This window comes from Perissodus microlepis, chromosome 16 (genome assembly GCF_051167445.1).
Source record: "Perissodus microlepis isolate ML-2025 ecotype Zambia chromosome 16, ASM5116744v1, whole genome shotgun sequence".
Classification (NCBI taxonomy): Eukaryota; Metazoa; Chordata; class Actinopteri; order Cichliformes; family Cichlidae; genus Perissodus; species Perissodus microlepis.
The window spans coordinates 28,307,354-28,334,391 of NC_140476.1; the positions used below are offsets into that span (position 1 = coordinate 28,307,354).

General features: G+C 39.7%; 1 protein-coding gene across 3 annotated transcripts; it reads left to right on the forward strand.

The window, feature by feature from the left end:
* The first annotated feature begins 1,611 nt into the window (after positions 1-1,611).
* On the forward strand, positions 1,612-25,434 carry LOC146371127 (MAGUK p55 subfamily member 4-like). 3 transcript variants are annotated; one of them, XM_084908069.1, is made up of 21 exons: positions 1,612-1,733; positions 3,180-3,237; positions 4,208-4,329; positions 4,418-4,495; positions 5,307-5,390; positions 7,362-7,493; positions 11,222-11,303; positions 12,714-12,799; positions 13,116-13,187; positions 13,441-13,637; positions 13,943-14,001; positions 14,497-14,514; positions 15,315-15,356; positions 15,464-15,484; positions 19,842-19,880; positions 20,153-20,320; positions 20,862-20,942; positions 22,409-22,502; positions 22,691-22,799; positions 22,926-23,060; positions 23,191-25,434. In XM_084908069.1, exons 2-21 carry the CDS (start codon positions 3,216-3,218, stop codon positions 23,374-23,376), a joined length of 1,827 nt encoding a protein of 608 aa, XP_084764195.1. In that variant the 5' UTR covers positions 1,612-1,733; positions 3,180-3,215; the 3' UTR covers positions 23,377-25,434. The 3 variants fall into 3 exon arrangements, 2 of the variants coding, with proteins under 2 accessions (XP_084764195.1, XP_084764196.1); XM_084908070.1 differs by lacking the exons at positions 1,612-1,733; positions 3,180-3,237; positions 4,208-4,329; positions 4,418-4,495; positions 5,307-5,390 and adding an exon at positions 5,660-5,819; XR_014797172.1 differs by lacking the exons at positions 13,116-13,187; positions 13,441-13,637; positions 13,943-14,001; ... (8 more) ...; positions 22,926-23,060; positions 23,191-25,434 and adding exons at positions 8,318-8,612; positions 9,059-10,323 and having other exon boundaries at positions 12,714-12,732.
* Positions 25,435-27,038: the final 1,604 nt, after the last annotated feature.

A 27,038-nucleotide genomic window follows, 5' to 3' on the forward strand; every position in this document is an offset into this window, starting at 1 on the left:
AAAAAAAAGAGTTTCCAATTAACCTAACCCCACTAACTGCATGTCTTGGGACTGTGGAAGGAAGCCGGAATACCCGGAGAGGACCCTCGTAAACACAGGGAGAACATGCAAACTCCACACAGAATGACCCCGGCCTGATGTTGGAATTGAAGTCAGGAAATTCTAGCTGTGAGGTAACAGTGCTTACCAAATTTCATGAAAAATATTAGCTCATTTTGAATCTGATGGCAGCAACAAGTCTCAAGAAATTTGGGACAGGGCCATATTCACTACTGTGTAGCATTCCCTTTCTATAAACATCTGAAAACAGAGTTTTCAAAACCATCAAAAGCAAGAAAACACATAAGTTAGCTACTAAACAATGGAGTAAGTTAAGAAGCTTAAATGATCAAACTTTTCACAGAGTAAGCGTAAACAGTCACACATCCTCCTAACAGCATGCAAAGCAAAAAGTTCCTCTGGTACGGGAATGCTTTTCTCCTTGGACTTAAGTACTCCGGCCTAATTGCTAAATAGAATCAGCTGTAAAGAAGGGCAGCGTCTAAGACTGGACAGACAGCAAGACCACACCCACTGAGTCAAAATCACAGAGGCCCTTATATGGCCCTAATAATCTCCCTTTATCCTAGTCATGACACGAAATCTATATTCCTAATTTATCACTTAATTTATCACTTGATCACTTAATGTGGGTATTGTTATGTGAATTTTGCAAAGAACTGTAGCTGGTCAGATATTGAGAAAGAATTGCTGGAAAAACATGGTACTACTTTTCCATGTTTTCTTGCATCTGTTTTTGTTATATGTCCTCTCTCTCTTTCTTTGTGTTTTTGTCTACCACTGATCCTTCAGAAAGCAGAATAATCCTGGAGGAGGTGACCCAGTGACCATTACCCTGCAATAACCCCCAACACACACATACACAAAGCAGATACAGGCTGGCCTCACCCAGATGTTGCAGTGGGATTTAATGCACCAGAAGTACTGTTATTCTTTGCTGCCACTCTGATTCTGGTTGGCTTGCTGACCTGCTGTTTGTATGTGCCAACAGTTATTGTGAGAATCAAGACCAATGTTCCGCTTATGAGGACATTAAAGATAAAGGATCATTTTGTTGATCTTCACATCGTGACAAACCTGCCGCTTGTCATGGCTATTTGAGGCTTTCGGCTCTGTCTTAGGCTTTGATTTGGAATTAAGGGAAGATTAAGATGAAGGGCAGGGTAATGCATTATGCCACAAAGGGTACTCACAAAGACAGCTATACAAACATGTGTGATTATACTGTGTGTGTGTGTGTGGGGGGGGGGGGGCTAAAAGCAGTGAAGAGTTAAGAAGCTTTGTGATTTGATGACTTACTTAAAGTGAATGAGAGAGTGAGTTGATGAGGATGGCTGAAGAATACAACGAGAAAGCAGGAACTAGAATAAAAATGGACATGGGAACACTGACAGGGTTAGCGATAAAAACTTCAAGCTGATAACGAAATGTTTTTTAAAATATTGCAAAAATCAGCAAACAGGGAAGAGAGAAGGGTGAGCAGGAGACAGCGCAAGGGAGTGAGATTGGTGGTTGGTGGATTAAGTCGGGTCAGAGAGGATTAGTGTCAGTTCAGGTTTGGTAGTAAACTCACATTCATGTTGTTGGCGTTGACTGCTTCTGACACACTCGCCCTACTGGTTCCTTTCAACTGAGAAATCCCACACTGAACAATTGGACCACAGGAAGGGAATGTGAGTTTACCTTTTTTGACACTTCTGACTCTTGTAGTGCAATTGATTAAAAAAAATCAGACTAAGCATATACAGCCTTCCTGCTTGCTCTATGGGGCTTTACTTACAGTTGTCCTTTTAGCTGAGTGCTTATTTGCTCACTGTACTTTTTATATGCCTTTTTGTGTTTGCTTAGTAGCACAGCATTTGAAATACCAAGAACTTGAATGGATGAGGGATGAAGGATTTACGCACATACAGAATACTCACAAAGAAATACTAATAAATGCTGCCATCCACTATGGGACCCTCCTGGCGATAATGTAGACACAATAAAATATTGCATATTTTATATACAATAGCATAGCAACAAAGTTCTCCCTGGTGTATATAGGTCTGGATTCAATTTATTTTTTAAATGATAATATGTATCTTACATGATTGATAAGCGACACCAACAGAAATAGTCCAAAAGAAGTTCCATGAAACTGTGTAACGAGTTTCACAGAACCCAAGGTTTCATGACTAATGGAAGCTCTTCCCGGACAGTGTAAGTGGAAACGGAAGTTGAGCCGATATAAGCAGCTGAAGAATAGCCGTAACCTGAAATTAGGTCCACATTTAGTAACCTGCTGCTGTAACAGGAAGTTCTAAAGTAGCATAAGCTGCATTTAAAACATTCACTTCATTCATTGTTTCCCTCTCTGCTGTTCAAAGGAACATAATTTTTAAACATTGCTCTGCAATTTTGATCATTTGTTGTTCTTTTTTTAAAAATAAATTTTAACATTAACATTTTATTTGTAATCTCTGTATTTATTCAAAGTAACCCCTAATAACGACCAAAACTACACAATAAAAATAAAAGATAAAAATAATCACAGCATGATTTAAGTTAGTTATTTGGACACCATTTGAGGTAGAATGTGTATTACAACATGGTATAAAGATACACCTATTTTCTACAGCCATAACATTTAATCATAATAGTAAGACTTTGCTATGATCTCTCAAAAGTTACAGACTCTTAACTTTGAAGTACAATTAACTTAAAAACTACTCATTTTATCCAGCTGCAGTCAAATTGTCCAGGGCATCAAGATGTGTTGTTGATCAATTTTGAATTAAAATCATGGTTATCAGCCATAACTTCCAAACTCTGAAGATTATATCCATACCAAGTAGTAATTTTGAGTGTTTTCATGCCTTGAAAACATGAAGATCAACCTGATATTCTGCCTAAGGTGAAATGCTTTTGGAATGAAAATGTAAATGTGTCATCTTTCTTTGTCTGTTGTAATAAAATAAGATGATAGTCACACACAACATGAATTGAATTATGTTTAATAATGACATGGGTACTAACTAAAGATTGTTAAATTATCTAGATTTGTTTTATTTTTAATATGTAAAACATGAGGTTGTTACATAAATCTGTTTTTTATTTCTTTCTCCATATCTTTTCAGTGGAATAACCCTTTCATTCTCTTCTGAACAATTACCATGAAACAAGCAATGGAGGATGGTGAGAAGCACATACACGTATACAGACAAATTCAGTAGACTTGAATTCACCTGTCTTAGTCATGAGTAGGTGCTTACTTGAAAAGACTTATTATAAAAGAAGGGTCAGGGCTTCTCTATAATGTTAATCCTGTCTGGTTCTGTCGGCTTTTCACCTTCTGCCCAGGAGAAATGTAAAACCTCAAACATCTGCTGTGATATTAAAGGCAACATTCATTGGAATCTGTCAGTCAAAGTGTAATTAATCATGCAGTACCCCAGCTTTAATGCCCCAATTCTAACTATTTCTGACAATACCAAGTGAAAGATAAAGAGACAGTTACGCAAACACTGGAACAATACAGTAATCAAACCAAATTTGGACAATATGAGAGCACTTTTATTTTTCAATTACTAAAAAACTTTCTCCACTGATATTATTGTACCAATGTGAAATAAAGTAATATGGAAATGTGGTTTTACTCTAAGCACTTAAACCACATTTTAATGTCAACATTTCAACAATGCAAATTTGTTCCCCAAGCTAACCAACTTGAATTAGCTACGTATGGATCACTTCAGCATCTGTACTGGATAGCAGTGTCTCCAGTTTGTTAAAGCAAATATTTGATTTGTACGATTATTTATCTTCTGTGCTGCCTTGACTACACTCTAAAGCCTCACTCTATCCGCCTTAGTGCAGCTGCCGTACCATACTGTGATATATGTCAGCAGGCTCTCAATGAACGAGTGGTAGAAGGTCAGCAGCTGGTTGGAGTCCAGTTTGCACTTCCTGAACTGCTGCATAGGCATAAGTGCCATATGATTGTGTGTGTAATTTGATGAATTAGTTGCAAGTGCTTTGAGCGCTCAGCTGTGTAGAAAGATGGTGCATAACTACCAGTCCATTTACCAAGAATTCCCTGTGTCTTCCCTAATTCCCTATGTCATCATTTGTTTTTCTCTTTTTTAAATTATGCACATGTGTTCAGGTGTCAGTGTGGTACTGTCCAGTGTGGTGAAGGATGTTGACCAAGCTGTTAGCAGGAACATTAATGGTGCTCAGCTTCTGCATGAACTACTGAGTGCACCGTGGCTTTGTGCCCTGCTGAAGGTACATGATTCAAAGGTCCTGGAGTAAAAGACACACACCTACCATCTGTCTGCAAACTAAAAGTTATCATTTGGTGCTTTGTCTCCAGATTTATGAGTGCCTGTTAAAGTTCCAGAGACTGACACCAAGCCCCGTTTTGCCTTATGCTGCAGGACTCTCACATGAGGTGTGTATATATACAACACAACAAACAAGCAGCCATAGACGAAATATTTAGATCCCTAAATATCAGTCATTAGTGTTCTGTAAAATATCACTTTATCACAGCTGATTCAATTGGAATTTTAATCCTGCATCTTGCAAAAGGTAACAAAATTAAAACTAAGTAAGCCTGATAATGTAATCAATACAGAAACCAACCAGAACATGGCTGCTTTCTGTAAATAATACAAAGCACAACAGGAGACACCCTCTCTACATTTACATTTAGATTTAAACCTTTCCTTTTTGAAAAAGTTTTTAGAGGATGTGGATCAAGTGACCAGATGACTGTGATAAGTCATTTTAACCTCCTAGGACCTGGCGTCCACATATTAGGACATCACACTTTGGGTTATTTAGACCAAAATACTCAGATTTGCTCTACAAGGGCCTGATATCCACTTATGAGGACATTATGCTGCTACTGTTCTATCGAAATTTAAAATGAATATCCTCATATGTGGCTCTCATTTTTCTTAGAAACAAAAATAGGGTAAAAAAAAAAAAATCTGGTAATCCTTTGTTTTTACATTCATCGGGTCCCAATATGCCCAAATATCAAAGAGAAATTAAAATGCATGCTCTGGAAGAGTTCGGGCCGTAGGTGGTTAAAGTCATTAAAATTATGTCTGAATCTAAAGTTTCTTCTGGTAATATTTCCATAGAAATAAGTGTTTTTAGGTCTCTTGCTTTCCTTTTACATATGTCTGGTATTCTGTCTTGCCAGTATAATGTAATTTAACATCTAATTCAGGAATCTTCTTAATTTTCATTAGGTCATAACTGCAGTACTGACAGCTCAAAAGCCTTCAGCTCCAGCTAGAGAGTTGTGCAGCCTCCTGAGCTCACCTCATATCCAGGTACACACACACATATATATATATATATATATATATATATATATATATATATATATATATATATATTAGGGGTGCAACGATATCCGTATCGATATTGAACCGTTCGATACAGTGCTTTCGGTTCGGTACGCATATGTATCGAACAATACAAAATTTGTAATTTATTTTATCAACTTTCCTTCTGACGATGTTGTCTGTGTTGAGCGCTCAGGGAATCTGCGTTCGACTACTCCGCCTACGCTGCACTGTCGAGCGCAGATCCACTGAGCGCTCAACACAGACAGCATCGTCAGAAGGAAGAGCGCAGGACAAGCTAGCGAGACAGACGTTAAGCTCTCCTTGCAACATGGCAAATTGAACCTCCCCCACCCTCATTCAGATCTGGCGTTTGGAATTATTTTGGTTTTCATGTGACGTATGACCCTGAAGGTAAGCGCGTCATGGACTAAAGTAAAACAGTATGTTGGATGTGCCACGCAATGCTTAATTACATGGGTGGGAACTAGTGTGTTAGCGCAGTTAGCTCGTTAACGTGTTGGCCGTCTAGCCCCATGCACGGGGCGATCGGGGGTAGCTCGTTAACGGAGATTTGCCGTGTTGTGGCGTTAAGGTCATTTCAACGAGATTAACCTGAAAGCACTAGTGGGAACACAACGAATATGACTGCACATTTACATCATCCTAGTGCAAAGACAAGTGGAAGCAGACAAAAACAACAAGCATGCATGCTACAAACTTTACCTGAGTCATTTAGACAGCCGTTAGCACATGATTCTCCTTATGGGGACCTGATATGTTTAATATGCTGCTGAGAATATAGCCCAGAAGAAGCGTATAGTATAGCTTTTATTTTGGAAAGAGACATTTCTCTGTAATAAACTCTCTTTTCCAAAGATGAGTGATTCCTCAATCAGATACAGGGCTCGCAATATCGCTAGCCCGACGTCCTGGGGCTAGCGATTTTTCCAGTCGGGCTACCAAAATCTATCTCTGCCCTGCCCGTCGGGCTATTGTAGGAAGGAAAAATATATGTCAATGCTTTTGCATTCTTTCGGAAATGTAGCTGGGTAATTATGTCATTGGCATCGGTGAGCCACTGTCAATATGTGACATATTGAAATCGCGTTTGAATTTGCGCTTGTTTTTTGCTTTCACTTTGCAATCGCGCGAACTGTGTATAGAGAGCGTCAGCACTGATTGGTGAGTGATGATAATTTGCGCACCAATTCCTCTGACATCGTCTTATCAATCGTTAGCTTACTACGCAAACATGACAAGTGAAATCTCCTGCAGCAAGCTTAAACATGTGAGAGGTTGATCACGCATAGAGTCACTGAGCGTTGTGTGAGTGCGTGTGTAAAAGCAGCAGGATATATATTTTACTTCTGCTGAGCCAAATAAGACAGGTCAGGGTGAAGAAGTGACAGCCAAAGAAAAGCTTACCACAAAACGGAAAAGTTATGACAAATCAGACTATAAGGCAAAAAGAAAGTGCAGCTTTATGGTTTCATGGACAAAATAATTTCTGTGGCTGCGATATGATGAGCTATATAACCAGGGGTGCACATAAGTGGTCCGCAGGTGCGCATTCACTGTCAAAATAAAAAACACGCACAAGGGTTAGGGTTAAATTTAAAAACTGTACTTTTGAGTTAAAATATATATTTATAATTTTAATAAATGACAAATTAAAAAGGCATGAACATTTTTTTTGTATCGAAAAAATATCGAACCGTGACACCAAAGTATCGAACCGAACCGTGAATTTTGTGTATCGTTGCACCCCTAATACATATATATATATATCTATATATATCTATATATATATATATATATATATATATATATAGATATATAGATTCGTTTTATATATTCATTTTAGAATCCATGTTCATCATGGCATGCCTTTCTTAACTTATATTTGAAGTCTCTGGTTACCCATTACTGATTATCTATCTCTCTGTATATCAGGCTCTCTTGTCATCTCATGACAGTGTTGCACAGTCAGACTATGAGCCTGTCTTACCCCCTCTGCCTGATGAAATACCAGAGGATGAGGAGGCAATGAGGATTGTGTGTCTTGTAAAGAACAACCAGCCTCTGGTAAGACATAAGCATTTTCCTCATAAATGTAAACTTTTGCTCAGAAATACAGTTTCTTTTGAAGTTCTTGAGTTTACACGAAGGACCTTATGTATATATTTCCTATGAGTATATATTCCTTTTTAAATTGTAAAAGGAGTAAAAGGAGTTAAAAATCCTGGTAGCTTTAGTGCAATCAGTCACCCATGTCAGGAATCCGTCTTTTCTCTTTTCAATTATAACTACTCAGAATAATTTGACCAAAAGGTCCTTTGAGAGTATGTGAATGAGTTGATGAATGAATCATTCAAGACCAGTGTTTCATCCAACAATAATTTTTTGATGACCTATTACTAGTATTTTTTTAACTGTCAGCTATAGAAACCTATAAATATACATAAATGTGTTTTTGTCATTTTTTGTCCTTGTTTTTTGTTTTAGATCAGCTAAGGTAGCTTAGCTTTCTATTTACATGGCGTTATTAGTCTCAATATCTATGTCGTCCAAAACTCTCTGAAAGAAAAATGACAAAAAACATTGCTTATAAGCACAATCCAGAGAGTGATTACATTTTCAAACAAACCAAACAAATTAGTAATATATTCCTGGAAGATAGGGATGCAGAAATGATCACTTTTGTTAAACAGAATCTATGAAGTCAACAAGATGGCTTGTTGACTTCATAGATTCGATGACAAATCTGAAGGTAGCCTTGCAGGGTGCCCTCAGATTAGTCATAAAGTAGTTAAGTCTTAAATTGCTTAACTATAAATTACATTATGTTAACTTTAAAATGTTCTATTAAACCCTAAAAACTCAACGTTTCTCATCTTTCATTCATTAAGAGTGGAGAAGAGTGTAGAAGGAGTGTAGGAGAAATTCACAGCCGCTGGAGCAGCCTGCACCGCTTTACATTGGAACGCCTCATCCCTACAAGAAGAGCTCAGTCAGGGGAGGAGCTCAGAGTGCCCGAAAGTGAAGCAAAGCTTCCCCTTGTTCATAAAGACGGCAGGTCCCATCCCTTTCTCCCTCGCTATGAATCCACAGGAAGTTGCTATTTGTGTTTGCCAACTGTAAAACTTGGGAACAAAGGACTCAATCAGTCAGCTCCCTCTGTGTTGAACCCTGCTACCTGCACTGGTAAGAGGAGGAAGAACAGATGATGACAGTCCATACAATCACCAATCATCTGACCATTTTCATTTGATCATTCTTTGTCTGTATTTAAGCCATCGAATATAAAAAACAATGGCAACATATCATAGAAACGCAGGCCATCCATCAGTACCTTCACTAATCATAATCGAGGATTCATTCCTTCTTGTATCTAATCATTCTAGTATTTGCTATTTTCTGGGCAAATATTTTCATATGTCTAGCAATGGCAATGAAAGGCAACAACCACTTCATCTATCTTGGTGTCATTCCTCGGTGCAACCAAGTGTTCATTTCTTCATGAACCTGCCATCATCTGGCAGTCTATAAGTCTTTTGGGCTTTCCTGCCATTACATTTCTTTTCAGACATAGTTTGCTAATGTCTTTCTGTTCTCTTGAACTGCAAATTTATTTGGTGGTTCATTTTCAGAGGAACTCAAACCCAATGGGAAAGATGGTGCTTCAACCAGAGAGAGCAGTGATGACTACTCATACCCACCTCCTCCAGTCCCAGCTTACAGTTTTAGCCTTCCCAACTCTCCTGTGTTGTACAAAAAAAATTCTACAGGAGGACAGTCAAAAAATATCCCCACACCTGGAAGGACCTCCTCTTCTCGTGGCATGAACCCTCTTAGATCTCGCACTGCTCCCTCTAGTCCTGCAGTTAGAAGGAGTACTCAGGAACAAGGGGTCAGCACTATCGCCAGAAGAGATGGTTGTCAAACCACTCAAACCAGACCTCATAACACACATCAGGAAGAGTCTTTAAATCATCCATTAATGTTCCACTACGCTGCAGCTCCTCGTCACAATGAATGCCAGAACATATCAAAACGTAAACAAAATGCGCAGCAGCAGCAGCAGCAGCAGCAATCAAGACACCATAATCAGCCTGCTGAACTCAAGAAACAGTGCAGTGTGGAAGAGCTTAGGTCCACTGTTCAGATGGTGGCCAGCAGTATTGAACACAATAGTCAGGATGTACGCCAACTTGGTGAGAGGATGGTGGCAGCATCAGAGATGATCACAGACAGCGTGGAAGAAAACGCCCAGGCACTTAACCTGCTTGCCGAGGTGGTGGACAAGCTTCAGGGGCTAATCGTAACCAAAAAACACCTCGAGTCATTTCCTCCACAGAGAAAGACACAACAATATCCACCCTCACCTCCTCCAAGGGTTTCCTCGTTATCTCTAAAACTTGTCCGCAAATCTCCAATACCATACCCAGGCCCACTCTCACCATCCTCTTCTACTACTTTCTCCTCTTCTTCATCCACAAGTTCTTGTGCAGATGACTTTACAACATCTAGGAGTCCAACACAAATTAATGGTGGATCCAAAAGGATGGTGACAGCTCCTCAGAGGGCAGGTAGGGGTGGTAATAATGGACAAGTGAGGTTCAACACTGGAACCATTTCAAGAGTTCCTGTGGAGGACCAACAAGACTGTAAGAGTACAGGCTGCTTAAAAACAAAGAAGAAGAAAAAGAAAGAGTAACTAGACTAAAAACAAACCTTTTCATCTCTTTGCTGCATTTGTACTGGAAAAACTGTGACAGTGACAAAAATACCTAATATTTTAGTCTAAAAAGAAATATCAGCTACAACAACATATGGACTTTTTTTTTTTTTAATTTGAAGACTTTTTCGATTTTTCAAACGATGACTCAAAGGAACAAAAGCAAACAATATAAAGGTACAAAGCAATTTCTTTCTGTCTTATTTTCTTCATCTAGTCCAACTATTCTTAGAAAGTATGACAGCTTTCATTTTTTTCATCACCTCTGATTTATTATTTTGGGTTCTTAACTATGATGGTCTGAATATACATTGAGCAAAAAAGGAGGAAAGTGTTTAGGGTTAAATTTATTTTTAATAATATTTGCTATGGATTATTTTGTACATGTTGAACTGCATTCATCTTGAGTTATTGTTTGTACATTTACGTGGTATCTATTGCACATCAAATACAGCAATAAAACCCTGTGGAAACACCTAAGAAGTTTTACAGTATTCCACGTATAGAAACATCAAAATTCATTTTCATGAGCACTGTTTTAGCGCCTGGTTGGAGCTTATGCAATTTGCATTTTTTTAAATAATTTAGCATTTTCATTTCCCAAAACTATGGTAGCAAATTTGCAGGACTACTAAAGTTATCCTTAATTTTCATGAGCCCTTGCTACCAGTTTGCTTCTAGCAATGGCCTGTAGTGGATATAGTATTGTGTTGATAGTGTTTACCTTTAGAGTCCCCATGATATTTTGATGTAATGCAAAATGTAATGAGTTAATATCAAATGCCCAAGCATTAAAATATAAAGAAAAAAACCCTTTAGTTATCTATTTAAGTTTGATCTACCACCAGCACTAAACTGTGTGGTTTTGCGTTGAATGTATGTTCAGCTGCTGGGTGTATTATGTTAGTGTGTATATTAATATTCCTCACAAATTTACATTTAAAAATTAATTTAGTCAAAATTTTCCATTTGCTAATCTTAGAAGACATTTTGCCTTTGCCTTAAGATCTCTTGTCACTATTTTTGCTTGCTTTTTACTTTGTTGTTAAATTTTGAACAACTCTCTATCTGTTAGGGTGCAACTATAAGAAAGGATGAGGCGACGGGAGATATCTATATTGCCCGGGTGATTCATGGAGGATTGGCTGACCGCAGTGGTATACAAGTATTTTAAGTGTCTCTGTGTGTGTGTGTGTGTGTGTGTTACATGTTTAGACAGCTTTGTGAGGACAGAAAATTGGCATGCCACTATACTTATACAGTTGCTTATAAAAAAATGTCCGTCTGAGTTTGAAGGTGAATGTGGTTTTAGTGTCAGGGTTACAATTAGGTTATGGTTAGGTTTAGGCTGAGGGTTAGGGAAAGCAGTAGGGCTGCCACGATTAGTCGACTAGTCACGATTACGTCGACTATTAAAATCGTCGACGACTAATTTAATAGTCGACGCTACGTTTGAAGCTTTGTAAGATCCCAAAAGATGCAGGAATAAGTAGTAGGATTTAAGAGTGTAATAACGGACTGAAACAGAAGATGGCAGCACTGCATGTACAAGGATGCCAGCTGCCGTTAAACCCCGAAGAAGAAGAAGCTGTGTCCCAGAATTCATAGCGCGGCCCAGCTCAGTTTACAACAATGGCGGCAGCTAGTTAGTTTTAATATTACTCTTATTATTCTTTTTGGGTCACAACATAAAGTTTAACATATTTTCAGGCGAGAATGTAGCTGTGTAAACTTCAAATATGTGCTCAGTTTATCAAGACACCACATACTTTCAAAAGCGCTCCGACGTTTTCGGAGACGTCTGTTACCCACTAGCTCGATAGCTAGCCGGGGGCAAGGCTCACTAGAGCCGTGAGAACACCGGCCTGCCGGCAAATCGTTTTCAAACCCACCGCCGTCTTTCGCTACTCAGGTTAAACATGATACAAGTCACTTAGATAACTTAAAAATGTTATTGTTTGGCTTTTTAGTATTTTATTTGTTCCTGAGTAAATCGGTTTGGCTGAGATTAAAGTTATAGTTTTTACACAGCTGAATAAACGTCAAGCAGACAGCTGATTATCAGAAGTGTGAGATGCTCGAGAATATACTCCGGTTTCCTGTTATATTTTAGATAGCAAGGAGTTTATTAAACTTCACCGAAACAATCTGCAAATTTAATTAAAATTTAATAAACTATCATTTTGTCTTTATTTTTAGTTAGCACATACCTTAAACACTTAAAGCTGTAAGCTAATGATAGTTATATAAGAGCAGATGCTGCTGGTGCAATAAGCTGTACGTTTTACGTCCAATGGATGATGATCTGATTAGTCGACTAATCGCAAAAATAATCGGTGACTAGTCGACTATCAAAATAATCGTTTGTGGCAGCCCTAGAAAGCAGTATGTCAATGAGATGTCCTCACTAAGATATGAAAGCGTGTGCATGTGTGTGTGTGTGCGCGCGCGCGCGCGCGTGTGTGTGTGTTGCATGTGCATTTTTGCTTATGTCTGCGTGTGAGAGATGAAAACATCACACATAGCAATAATATGTCTTAATAAATATGGGTTTTTGGCTGTATCAGGACTTCTACATCCTGGAGACCTATTAGTGGAGGTAAATGGAAACCCAGTGGTGGGCCTGGAACCAGAACAGGTCATCCATATACTGGTATGTTATCAGCATCTGCTAAAAATAAGAAAAACATTTTAAAAAGAAAATACTATTATCAATGCTATTGTATAAATTTTAGAAATATTAAAGGCAGTTTTTACCACCTCATTCAAAAGCCATTTAAAGTAAAAATAAAAAATAAAAAAAAAAGAAAAGAAAAAAAAAGAAAACGAAAATGTTAAACACAAGCTTTATAGTATTAATAATATGTATAAATGATAGTATGACAACATGCTTGGTGAAAGTGTGTACATTTGATTATTAAAAATAATTCTCACCATGTTTACTTCTTGTGTATGACTTTCCCTGTCAGGCCAATTCCCAAGGCACTATCCTGTTTAAAGTCATTCCAAATCCATCTCAGGCCATCCTCAGCCAGACACCAGTAAGAAACACACACTTTATCACTTTACCTCCAGTATCACTTTAGTAAAAGCACATTTTGTTGACATTAAACTTACTTATAAGCAGGAAAATCCCTGTACAATTACTGACATGATTCACTGATTGTTATTTTCCAGGCTGGTGTTCCAGCTTTAAAAACATGATTTCCCTCAGTACATCTGTTAATGTTTCACTTTTTGATTAATTTATTTTTTAATCTGCAAAAAAACAAAGTTTATATGTCTGTCTTCCAGGTATGTATGAGGGCAATGGTAGACTACTGCCCTCTGCAGGATTTTTCCATCCCATGTCCAGATGCAGGAATGGCATTCAGCAGAGGAGACCTTCTTCAGGTGGTTGACCAGTCAGATGGACAGTGGTGGCAAGCCAGGAAACTGCCCTGTGCTACATCCTGCGCTGGTCTGATTCCCTCTGCCAGCATGCTGAAGAGGTGAGACGCACTCACATACTGTGAAGATATGACGAACTTACAGGCCGCAGCCAGAGGAAGCGGTTAGTTTACAGATCTGACATTATGAGAGTAAGAAAACATTTATAACATAATTCTAAGTAACTTTAAAGAGCTACATCACTTTTATTCTGCACATTTAACTGATGGCAAAGCCTTAACACTGTTAGGTAAAGTTAGCTTATAATAATGTCAGAAAGAATATATCTTTGCAGTTTGGCTCCATGATTTTACCTTAAGACTCTAATACATTGGTTGCATTTAACAATTTATTTCTCTTTCTACAGTAAACAGAGGGAACAATGGTGGTGTCAGCCTTTACAGGTTCATACCTGCATCAGACCACGTGAGGAATCATGGTTGTTATTATTAAACGTGTGCTTATTTAATGGTTTATATATTATATTGTGGAGGTAAGCATCAATGACACAGAGCTCTCAGTTCTCACTCCTTCTTTATTCGTCTCCAACATCAACTGTGCATATCGCGCCACAAAACACAGGAACACACTTCCTATACACTGGGTGTGAGTGGAGCCCTCTAGTGGTCCACCACAATATGTACATTTATTGCAGAGTTGCTTGTAACTTGGATATTTCTCAGTAATGCCTAAAGTTTTACAAACCAGTGTGATTACATGAAGCACTTTTAATGTATTTTTTAGTCTTTAAAATATTTGAAAGATAAGTCAGTCACTACAAAAATAATATGTTATTTTATGTCAGTGTGTGCATAAAAGTTTTTTTTTCTCACCTGTGTGTAAATCTCTACCTGCTGTGACATAAAATGAGCAATGCTTTTAACGGCTGTTTATTTTTTCTGTTAACCCTGCTGCCCTCAGTGACCCTGACTGCTAACGGTGGGTGTGACATGTAAAACATCATCCATAATAGTCATTTAATGTCGTAGTTTAGTTCATTTTATTTTTCTGAGTGTGCTTGTTTGTTAGCTTGTTTTGATGACACCTTTTTTTTTATTATTATTCAGCACTAATTACTGTTATCTGCACTAACCTGTCAGTTCATTTCTAACACAGAGAGGTGTCGCTTAGGCTAATAATAAACTACCAATAACAAAAACAAGAAACCACAGAAGACTTTTTTTTTTTTTAAATCATTGAATAAAACTATTATAATTGAGGTCTCTGAGACTATTAACAGAAACAATAATCCATACTACTGGTATACAATATCTCCCAAACATCACTTGTTCGTCATGTTAGGGAATATCTTGTAGTCAAAACCAGCTATCCATGCATGCATACTTATCCAGAGTCAATCACAGCTTTCATAGGATGAGAATTCTATGAGAAATCTATCCACAGGTCACCAATCTGCCAAAGAGAGAAATACAACCATTCTCACACATGAATCACCAATTGAACTGCAGTGTTAATTAAGCTGCTTCTGCAGCTGCTTATTTCATCTTCTCAGAGATCTCAAAGGTAGAAACAAGAGCTAAGATCATGCCAGGCTGCTCCGTTCACAGTAACTGAAGTGTGTTATGTTGTGTTACAGTCTGTCACATTAACACTTTCAACCAAACATAGTTTTTTGTGCCTTTCAGCCATACAGTATGTTGTCTTTGTTGGTATATTTAAACCCAGCTACATGTATGTGAAAATAAGCTTTAACTAACTTTTCTGTTATTTTGTTCCAGAGGAAAATCCTGCAAATTCTGATGAGAAACATGCAATAACAGGTGAACATAATAAATACATATTCGTATATATTTTAAATATTTAGTTTTTATATACGAAAGCTATGCATTATTCAACAACCCATTGAATGTCACTATTTTTTTTTCAGATCTGGAGGAAATAAATTTTGGTAGGTAAGTCTGTCCAGTGATGAATGTGTAAAAAGTGCAACCTTTTGATTGCATGACACTCATTGCTGTTCCTTGCTATTTCTTAGTGGGGTTTTTTCTCATATTTATGTCTATTAAGTTTCTCATCAATACTTTAGAGTGACAGAGAACCAAACAACAAATTCTTTACACATGAATAAAAAAAACTAATCACAAATTATCATAAAAATGATGCAGAAAACTGTTGTGCCTCATGTGAACAGTGCTAGTTTAAAAGATAAATTATTTAAAACAAACAAACAAAAAAATATATGTATTATATACAAAAAATTCCCCACTCGCCCCTGTGGGTGGTCAATCCTTCAAGCTCGGGTCCTCTACCAGAGGCCTGGGAGCTTGAGGGTCCTGCGCAGTATCTTAGCTGTTCCTAGGACTGCGCTCTTCTGGACAGATCTCCGCTGTTGTTCCCGGGATCTGCTGGAGCCACTCGCCTAGCTTGGGAGTCACTGCACCCAGTGCTCCAATTACCACTGGGACCACCGTCAACTTCACCCTCCACATCTTCTCGAGCTCTTCTCTGAGCCCTTGGTATTTCTCGAGCTTCTCGTGTTCCTTCTTCCTGATGTTGCTGTCATTCGGAACCGCTACATCGATCACTACGGCCGTCTTCTCATGTTTGTCTACCACCACTATGTCCGGTTGGTTAGCCACAACCAATTTGTCCGTCTGTATCTGGAAGTCCCACAGGATCTTAGCTCGGTCATTCTCCATCACCCTTGGGGGCATCTCCCATTTTGACCCCGGGACTTCAAGGTTATACTCGGCACAGATGTTCCTGTACACTATGCCAGCCACTTGGTTATGGCGTTCCATGTATGCCTTGCCTGCTAGCATCTTACACCCTGCTGTTATGTGCTGGATTGTCTCTGGAGCATCTTTACACAGCCTGCACCTGGGGTCTTGCCTGGTGTGATAGACCCCAGCCTCAATGGGTCTTGTGCTTAGTGCTTGTTCCTGTGCTGCCATGATTAGCGCTTCCATGCTGTCTTTCAGTCCAGCTTTGTCCAGCCACTGGTAGGATTTCTGGATATCAGCCACCTTCTCTATCTGCCGGTGGTACATACCGTGCAGGGGCCTGTCCTTCCATGATGGTCCCTCGCCTTCCTCCACTTTCTTGGGTTTCTGCTGCCTGAGGTATTCATTGAGCACGCTGTCAGTTGGGGCCATCTTCGTGATGTATTCGTGGATGTTCCTTGTCTCATCCTGGACTGTGGTGCTGACACTCACCAGTCCCTGGCCCCCTTCCTTCCGCTTAGCGTACAACCTCAGGGTGCTGGACTTGGGGTGAAACCCTTCATGCATGGTAAGGAGCTTTCTTGTCTTGATGTCAGTGGCTTCTATCTCCTCCTTTGGCCAGCCTATTACCCCAGCAGGGTACCTGATCACGGGCAGGGCGTAGGTGTTGATAGCCCGGATCTTGTTCTTACCGTTCAGCTGACTCCTCAGGACTTGCCTTACCCTCTGCAGGTACTTGGTGGTTGCAGCTTTCCTAACGGCCTCTTCATGGTTACCATTCACCTGCGAGATCCCCAGGTACTTGTAACTGTCCTCTATGTCTGCAATGTTGCCTTCTGGTAGTTTGATCCCCTCCGTTCTGACTACCTTCACTCTCTTTGTTACCATCAGACTACACTTCTCCAGCCCGAACGACATTCCGATGTCATTGCTGTATATCCTGGTCGTGTGGATCAGTGAATCAATGTCTCGTTCACTCTTGGCATACAGCTTGATGTCATCCATGTACAGGAGGTGGCTGACAACTGCTCCATTCTGTAGTCGGTATCCGTAGTCAGTCTTGTCAATTATCTCACTGAGGGGGTTAAGGCCTATGCAGAACAGCAGTGGGGACAGAGCATCTCCTTGGTAGATCCCGCACTTGATGGTGACTTGTGCTATGGGCTTGAGGTTGGCCTCCAGTGTTGTCCGCAACATCCCCATTGAGTTCCTGATGAAGGCTCTCAGGGTCCTGTTGATCTTATATAGTTCTAGGCATTCCAGGATCCAGGTGTGGGGCATTGAGTCATAGGCCTTCTTGTAATCAATCCAGGCAGGACAGGTTGGTCAGTCTGGTTCTGCAGTCTCAGCTGACTGCTTGGTCTACCAGTAGCTGGTGTTTTGCGCCTCTGGTATTCTTGTCCATCCCTTTCTGTGCCCCGCTCATGTGTTGACCCATGTGCCTGTTCATCTTAGCCACTATGATGCCTGACAGGAGCTTCCATGTGGTGCTGAGGCAGGTTATTGGTCGGTAGTTGGAGGGGACCGGTCCCTTCTGGTGGTCCTTGAGGATCAGGACTGTCCGGCCTTCGGTTAGCCATTCCGGGTGTCTCTCGTCAACTAGCAGCTGGTTCATTTGTGCTGCCAGGCGCTCGTGGAGTGCAGTCAGCTTCTTCAGCCAGTAGGCGTGAACCATGTCAGGGCCTGGTGCTGTCCAACTCTTCATACTGGAGACCCTTTCTTGGATATCTGCCACTGTGATGGTTACTAGACCCTGTTCAGGGAGGTCGCTGTGGTTTGCCTTCAGATCCACTAGCCACTGAGCATTGCCGTTATGGGTTGCATCCTTCTCCCATATGCTCTTCCAGTATTGCTCCGTCTCAAGCCTTGGTGGAGCTGTTCTCTTATTGCTCCCTTGCCACTGAGAGTACACCTTGGCTGGTTCTGTGGAGAACAGCTGGTTTATTCTCCTGCCTTCTATCTCTCTGGTGTACCTCCTCAAGCGGCTGGCCAAGGCTGTGAGTCTTTGCTTGGCAGTTTCCATGGCCTCAGGTATGGACAGTTTCCTGTACTTCTTAGGCACCTTCCTCATCGCGCCTTTCTGCATCTCCGATAGTTGGCTAACCTCCCTCCGTGCTACCTTGATCTTAGCCTCTAGCCTCCTTCTCCATGGAGGGTACTGCCCCTTGTGGCTGTTCAACTTGTAGCCAAGCATCTCACTGATCACTGCTGCCGTATTGTAGATCAGCTTGTTAGTGTCGGTAATCGTGGCTGTAGGTATCGTCCGTAGTGCTGCATTAACATCATCTAGCAGACCTTCTGAGGGTACTTCACGTAATCTTGGTAACCGGCTACGGGGGGGTCCAGGTTTCAAGCTTGGCCATGATCCTATCTTTCAGGTCAGTTCCTCTCGCACTCAACGATCCTTTTCCTATCGCACTTGGGGCTTGGTACCCAATCTCGGGTGGCCCCCTGACCTGGCGTCCTGGCTCCCCCTTGCCGTAGCATTTATGTTGTACCTCATCAATCTCTAGCTGTGAGAGCAGTCCCTTCTTTCGAATGTTGGAACACTGAGCTACTAGTTGTTTCGCCGTCATTGTGGATGTTGGGTATCGAAGAATCCATAGGTCCCTCATCCTATTCATCTAACCCCTTCCGCCAGGGTTACTTGCGTAGTAGCATTCCAACAACGCCTTGTTTTCGTCTCTTGCCCACCGATGCCTTCTTGTTCCAGTAGCCCACTTCTCGTCAGGGTGCCCTGGTTCCTCAACACCTGACGCGGACCTTGTTGAACTTGTACTACTGGAACTTGTTGAGGACGCGGCCGGGAATCCCGTCCGGACCAGTAGCTTTGCGTGCGTTCACCTTCCTGAAGCACTTCCGCACATCCTCCTCAGACACAGTGTGCGCGCTGACGTCATCCGCGGTGCGCACACTGTCTAGTCTCATGGTGTTCGCTGTGTCGAATCTAGCGTAGAATACGTTTAGATCCTCACACAGAGAGGCCGTGGTCTGCGGTGTGCTGGTTTTCCCTCTAAAGTCTCCGATTGTGTTTAGTCCCTGCCACATACTCCGAGGGTTGTCAAACTGTTGCTCCACCCTGTCCCTGTACTCATGTTTGGCTGCTTTGATCGTTTTCCGGAGTTGGTAATGTGCATGTTTGTAGTCCAGGGTAGTCCAGTCTCTGTTAATCCAGGGTTTTTGATTTGGGAATGATTTAACTGTTCTGGATGGGACGACATCTTCCACGCATTTCCTGATGAATGACTGAGTCTGTGTACTCATCAATGTCATTAGCAGCCACGTGAAACATTTCCCAGTCCGCGTGATCAAAACAGTCCCGCAGCGTAGACTCTTTTTGTATATGTACTTGTTTATTCCGAGTCATAATTCGATGAAATTATTTTAATGAAAATTTTAAATGGCAGTAATTTAGGTGCATTTTTAATATGACCATGAAAATTAAGGTCAGGCTTACAAACAAAAAATAAAATGTAGTAAATACATATAAAAAGAAATGCTTACTTGTTTCTGTACTTAATAAAAAGAAGAAATGTACTGCCTGGTGATAAATTTAGGAGTTTGAATGTTTCTTTCCTTCAGATGAAGCTGAATCTGATGTTACTGATGGAATCTACCTGGGTAAGACATATGTTATTCAGATAATTAGGTAGTATTTAAGTAGTCATTTTGTGGGTAGCACTGATAATAAAATCTATACTGAAGGATGGATTTAATAAGACAAGTTATTATTTAATAATAAATTCCTACAAACTAATGAAATCATATCTATAGAAAATATATATTATCAATAATAAATCATTTTACTGCTGTCTCTAAACTTTGGTAACCTTATAAGGAGAAGTGTGTCAAGTTTATTAAGCGAAACTAAAAGTGCTCTTTAACCTCACCAGCTGGTTTCCGTCGAAGTTTCCGTGTCTGGAAGAGGACTTCCTACAGGAAGCGACGACAGTCGTGCACCACCTGCTCCCCCAACACCAATGCTTTGTCCACCCCTTATGAGGAAGTGGTTTTGTACCAGCGCCCTCCTCAGGAGAACCACCGCCTCATCATCCTCGTTGGTGAGATGAATAGCTACATTAATAACACATGAATGCTTCCATGAGAAATCAATCACTGCCTCCAAGCTGACCCTGAAATTATGAAATGTCGGTAAAGTGTTTCAAATAGACCTGCCACCTCATGTCAAAAGACAACTGCAGCACAAAATTGCTGAACAGAGTAAAGATTAACAAAATCTGAGATTATCAATTGATCTTGAGACCCTCTGTAATAGAAGCCTCTCTGTATGCTTAGATTTTTCACTGGTTTCTTGAACACTGAATTGCTGGCAGAAGTACAGTAGTCCTTTGAATTAAGTACTTATCTAATTATAATACATACAATAAATAATGCTTTACTTTATGTACTGTTCAACACACTGGTCTCATCCTTGTATCAGGAGAATGTTTGAAATCATTTCACTTCTACTGTTAACAGCACCTGCTGTTTTCTCCTTGTTTGAAAAGGTTTATTCTCCAGCATTCTTGTCCGTCTCTGTATGTATATCTTTGGAAGTCTGAAGGAGATTCCTACCAGTCGATTATTTGTTCTTCTGCACAGGTGCTTCAGGAGTTGGAGTAAATGAACTTAGGAAGAGACTCATCAAACTGAATCCTTCGACATTCCAGGGACCAGTGCCTCGTATGTGCCTTTTACTTAACATGTGTGAGGTTTTCCTACAGAAATCAAATGAACCTGTTCTTCTCATTTTAAATGACAATAAAAAGAGGGCTCTACATTAAAAAAAAAAAAAAGAAATATATGTTTTTGTTTTGTTTGTTTTTAAACATCTGGAATATTATCATGGACTGTGTGTGAAGATGGTTGTGAGATTTGAAGTCACCTGTTGGTTTGCAGTTGAGCCCAGTTTGGTATAATTACTTATGAGAAGTGTCCTGTGACTTCCAGATAAGAAGCATGACTTACTGGCTTTTACACTCTTGGAAAAAAAACTATTTAGCTCAATAGCGGAGGAGGTAGTAAAGTCATGAAAGTGATTTTACCTGCTTTACATAATTATTAGGGGTGCAACGATACACAAAATTCACGGTTCGGTTCGATACTTTGGTGTCACGGTTCAATATTTTTTCGATACAAAAAAATGTTCATGCTTTTTTAATTTGTTATTTATTAAAATTATAAATAGATATTTTAACTCAAACGTACAGTTTTTAAATTTAATGTTGCTGAAACAACAAAGGGATAAAATAATAAATCTATCTGATCGAGAAATCACTCATCTTTGGAAAAGAGAGTTTATTACAGAGAAATGGCTCTTTCCAAAATAAAAGCTATACTATACGCTTCTTCTGGGCTATACTCTCAGCAGCATATTAAACATATCAGGTCCCCATAAGGAGAATCATGTGCTAACGGCTGCCTAAATGACTCGGGTAAAGTTTGTAGCATGCGTGCTTGTTGTTTTTGTCTGCTTCCACTTGTCTTTGCACTAGGATGATGTCGGCGTAAATGTGCAGTCATATTCATTTTGTTCCCACTAGTGCTGTCAGCGTTAATCTGAAATGACATTAACGCCAGAACACAGTAAATCTCCGTTAACGAGCTACCGCGGATCGCCCCGTGTGTGGGGCTGGACGGCGCCAACACGTTAACAAACAAACTGCGCTAACGCAGTAGTTCCCACCCATGTAATTGAGCATTGCGTGGCACATCCGACATACTGTTTTACTTTAGTCCATGACGCGCTTACCTTCAGGGTCATACTTCACATGAAGACCAAAATAGTTCCAAAGGCCAGATCTGAATGAGGGTGGGGGAGGTTAAATTTGCCATGTTGCAACGAGCTTAGCTTCTGTCTTGCTAGCTTGCGCTGCGCTCAGTGGATCTGCGCTCGACAGTGCAGCCTAGGCGGAGTAGTCGAACGCAGATCCACTGAGCTCTCAACACAGACAACATCGTCAGAAGGAAAGTTGATAAAATAAATTTAAAAATTTTGTATTGTTCGATGCATATGCATACCGAACCGAAAGCACTGTATCGAACGGTTCAATGTCGAAACGAGTATCGTTGCACCCCTAATAATTATACTGCTCTTTTCACTGTGACTAATTATTAATATAAACATTCTGATTGGTCTGTTCTTCTAGACACCACTCGCTCAATCAGAGCAGGGGAGCAGAATGGTAGAGAGTACCACTTTGTTACCAAAGAACTGTTTGAGTACATGGTCTGCAACCACAGGCAAGATTTTATTCCTTTACTATAAATTTTGCTAATGTTCTTGGTGTTGATTGTCATGATTTTTGGGGCGCTTTGTTCAAATTTTAGGAAATTATAGAAGTTTATTATTTATTTAACTATAATTGTATGCTGTTTTTTTCACATTCATACGTGTGGATGTATGAATGTGTGTGTGTACATGTGTTCAGATTTTTGGAATATGGGGAGAGTAAAGGTCAGCTGTATGGAATTAGCACTGATGCCATTGATGAGGTGCTAAAACGAGGGCGGATGTGTATCATTGACGCCGAGCCCCATGTGAGTTTCATTTAACACAGATTCACTTATTTCATCTATTCTGAACAGTCTCTAAGTTTTCTGTGAAGCTTTTTGTTTGCATATGATTAAAAAAGCTTTGGTGTTAATATAGTATTTTATTTCCAGAGCATCCAGCTGTTGCGAACCAAGAAATTTAAACCCTATGTAATTTTCATCAAACCACCCAGCCCAGACAGACTCAGGGAAACTCGGAGAGATGCTCGAATCATCACCAATTATGCCATCACCAGAGTTTTCTCAGTAAGAGCATAAAAAAATTGTGTGTGTGTGTGTGTGAGAGAGAGAGAGAGAGAGAGAGGCTGCTTATGAAAAAGAAAAGCAAAAGAAGGAATGTTATTTAAAAATGACAGTAATAGTAATGTCGTTTTAGGAGGAAGACTTTGCAGAGCTTGAAGAGACATCAAAGCCGATTGAAGCAAAGTACAAGCAGTTTTTTGACAGCGTCCTGGTGAACGATGACCTACAGGACGCTTGCATAGAGCTCTGTTCCATCATTCAGCAGGCACAGGATGAACCACAGTGGATACCTGTAAGCTGGGGAAGAGCAGAGGATTAGCACAGGGGAAGAATAAAATACTTAAAGAGATACGAAATGACAATGTGAAAGTGAAATAAGAAGAAATGGGCAGAAAAAAATATTTAAAGACACGGTGAAATCCTCAGAGCAGAACATAAGGATAATACATTTATATGGGATGAACAGATAATCAGTCATATGATTATGATGTGACACTATCCATGATGTCATATCTTTGCAATTTGGGAACAAAACTCTTTATTTGTATCCAGTGGTTGGTAACCCTAGCAACAGTTTGTTTCATGTTACATGCTGTTACATAGTGTTGAACACTACACTTTAATTATATTTCATATAATCACTTCCACTTTTGATGCTGTTTTTTTCAGTGACAGCTGTTCAATGTATTTACTTTCAGTCTTTGCCTCTCTGTGCTGTAGTGATATCTTATTGGTATGTTGTGGTTTAGAGGCTAAGTAGGCTGCATTTTTAATTTGAAATGTATGTCATATGGAATGTAATTAAGTACAGTTGCTGTCATATAAAGGTACTTGCACTTTACTTCAGCATTTCCAAATTGGTCACCTTTGTGCTTTTGCTTCACAACATTTCAAAGATATAAACCACAACATTCACTTAAAGTCTTTGGTATTTGTGTTAATATAATATTCAGATTTTACATATCAAACAAGTCAGTTAAAAGTTTAAAGTGTTACCAGCAGGAGCAGCTACAGCAGTTAAATGATATCTGAACATTAATTCAGCAGTAGTTACATATTCTTATCCTGTAGGCAAATTCAGTATCTTGTTGGCTTTTTGTAAAAAAATAATGGTGACCACCAGTGCTACCGCTCAGCCTCTCGGTAGACACAACTATGGTATCAATTTCAAAATCCTACGTCGCCTTGTTCTCAAGTTATCGCATTCACAAACTTGGGTGTCTATGCTGCCTCCCTGCCCAGCGGCATGACTGAGAATGTCAAAAAGACAAAATTGCCACTTCTTCAGCTCAGTAATAAGAAATAAAGAATATCTAAGACAACAAAAGGAATACACAATGAGAATATCTCAAAGATACATTCATGTGAAGATAAGTGACATACATCCATATTACACAGTACCCAGTATGTGCTGGTAGTAGTATCCACACAAACTCCACTAATTCAGCAGTCTGTCATGTTTCACTGACTGGTACAAAAACATAGCAGAACGATTACACTCTTGTGTAACAGTTGCCAAGGAATCCTTTTCATCATATTCTGATGATTTAAAGGTGTAATGCAGTTAGTAAAATGGCATTCATTTGTGATTAGCCTTTTCCTTCTTGAATAAATATAAAACAAGACCTTGAGAAAAATATTTTTCTTGACTGATTTTATTTGTAGCTCTTTGGTCAAGAAAATAACTTCCTTTTGCAATGAATGTAGAACGTCTTATTAACACAGTACATATGTTTCATCACAGCAATTGTATTTTAATGGCATTGCATTTACATGTATATGATACAATAAAGTAATTAAAACCAAAATGTTACAAATAATAATAATAGTGAAAAAGTTGTTGTACTGTCATGTAAGTTGCACACTGCTGTTACATTAACATCAAACTGGTCCTATTCCTTCACCTAAAAGTTACCAAAACTTAAAATTAAATCAACAGGGAACTAACTGCTTTTGATCTTCACATTGTGTTCCATTGTGTTAAAACATCTTTGCAGACAGTTAAGATGTTTAATTACCTGACCTTCATAGAAGCAAAATATAAAGTATTCACTGTACCTGTATGATGGACGTGACTGAAACTGATAGCTTACATTTCTCCTGTGATGTTTTGCATAACGTCCAGGTTTTTCCACTTTGGAAAATTTGCAGCACAAGGGGATAACACATCTTTTTGTCCAGTGTGTTAACTATTTTCGAGAAGCTTTTATTATTTGCCATGTTTAAACAACAGAACAACCCAGGTTGTTCATTGTTGGTCTTAAAGGCACAGTTTTATCATTGTTTAAATAGCTATCAGAGAGGTCCTTTTCTGTTACTATTGGACAATACTCCACTTCCTTTGCCCCAATTTGTTGTGGTGTGCCTCAGGGGTCTGTTTTGGGTCCAACTCTGTTCTTGTCACAGTCTGGCGAGGGCAGACTGTATGAATTGATGAGAAGGACCCAAAACTAGTGATGTGACGTTCTGTATCGAGGCTTCGAAGCTTGTGTCGAGTAATGGACGGGCGTTTCCGCGATGCGCGTATCGAGGCTTGCTTCATTTATGGGAGGAGCTGAAAATGATGACGTCCGAAGCCTCGCTGCCCGGCTGTACCACGTGACTGATTCATGAAGTGGTTCGAACTTTGACAGAGCTATAAACAATGTTCAGACTTCATTCAAAATGTGGGTGTTTGATGGAGAGTTGCGGTTAGTGAGAGTTTGGAGAGAGTTTGGAGGTTTATGAGAGTGAGGAGAGAAAGTCAGGAGAGAATAGAGCCAGCTAAGAAGAGGAGGATGTCCTCCCCTGTGTGGGAACATTTTGATTTTTTTATCCTCCCAACAAGGTATGTAAATTTCTACAGAAGATGTATTTTCATAATACTGATGGTGCAATACAATTTATGTTAAGCGGCTTTACTTTTGTACAAGGTGAAGTGTTTGCGATGTGCCAGGGAGCTGGGATATAACAACAACACCTCATCCATGCTTAGGCACTACAGAGCTTTGCATGAGAATAAGGGGAACACCGATTGTGGAGCAAGACCAGGTGAGCCATCAAATGCCATGATAATATAGCATGCAGTAATGTTACTAAATGATATAACAATATTATACAACTGTAATAAGTTACGTGTGTGATATTTATATTTGTGCTTTGTTTTTGTTGTCTTTCCTCAGGAGAACAATCTCAAATAGATGAAGACCTGGTTAGCATGGTGATTGAGGACTCCCAGCCATTTAGCATTGTGGAGGACAGAGGATTTAAAAGATTTGTTAAATCATTAAATCCTAGCTATGTTCTCCCCACTAAAAGGTCATAAAAGCAGTGAAAATTTAGTTTTTACAGAATAAAATGTGAACAGGCAGGACTCAGTCTGTAGCTGTCCATACCTCAACGTTACAAAAGCACAACCACTGTCCATACCCCAACCACACCTCACAGTAAATGATCATTTCCATTTTAAGCATTTCCAAATAATCATTTTCCATACTGCCAGTATAAATATACACAGTATACTGCATCACTACAATATGGATGTTTTACACACTCCTTTTGTTGTTGACATTTACAGGCTGTGTGCAAAAGGCCACACTCTTCAAATTCATGCCAACTAATATTTTTACGTCCAGTAGGTGTCCTACTAGAGCAAATGAAGCTTCAAGACGCTTTGTGCTGGGGTGAACCAATTGGATGAAAAGCTTCAGTGCTTCATGAAGCTTCATCTGCCCATCACTACCCAAAACACAGACCCCAAGGAACAGGGAACAAAACTTGAATGTTAACAAAAAGCGAGCCGTTTAATGAGGCTGGTAAAAGGTACAAACAAAAGGCAAGGCAAACTGAAGCAAAATTAACACAAACCTAAACTGGGAAATCTAAACAACAATATGAAAAAACCTGGACATGAAATCTGGTGTAAAGAACATGGCGTGAACAACAAACGACCTGACAAGGAATGAACAGAAACACACAGACTAAATACACACAAGGGTGATC

What these genes read in the sequence shown, in the direction of transcription:
- LOC146371127 (XM_084908069.1), top strand. Translation starts at nt 3,216, where the DNA reads ATGAAACAAGCAATGGAGGATG. An exon ending in GAAACAAGCAATGGAGGATG is followed by an intron (nt 3,238 to 4,207) that starts GTGAGAAGCACA and finishes ACATGTGTTCAG; the next exon opens with GTGTCAGTGTGGTACTGTCC. An exon ending in TCTGCCAGCATGCTGAAGAG is followed by an intron (nt 13,638 to 13,942) that starts GTGAGACGCACT and finishes CTCTTTCTACAG; the next exon opens with TAAACAGAGGGAACAATGGT.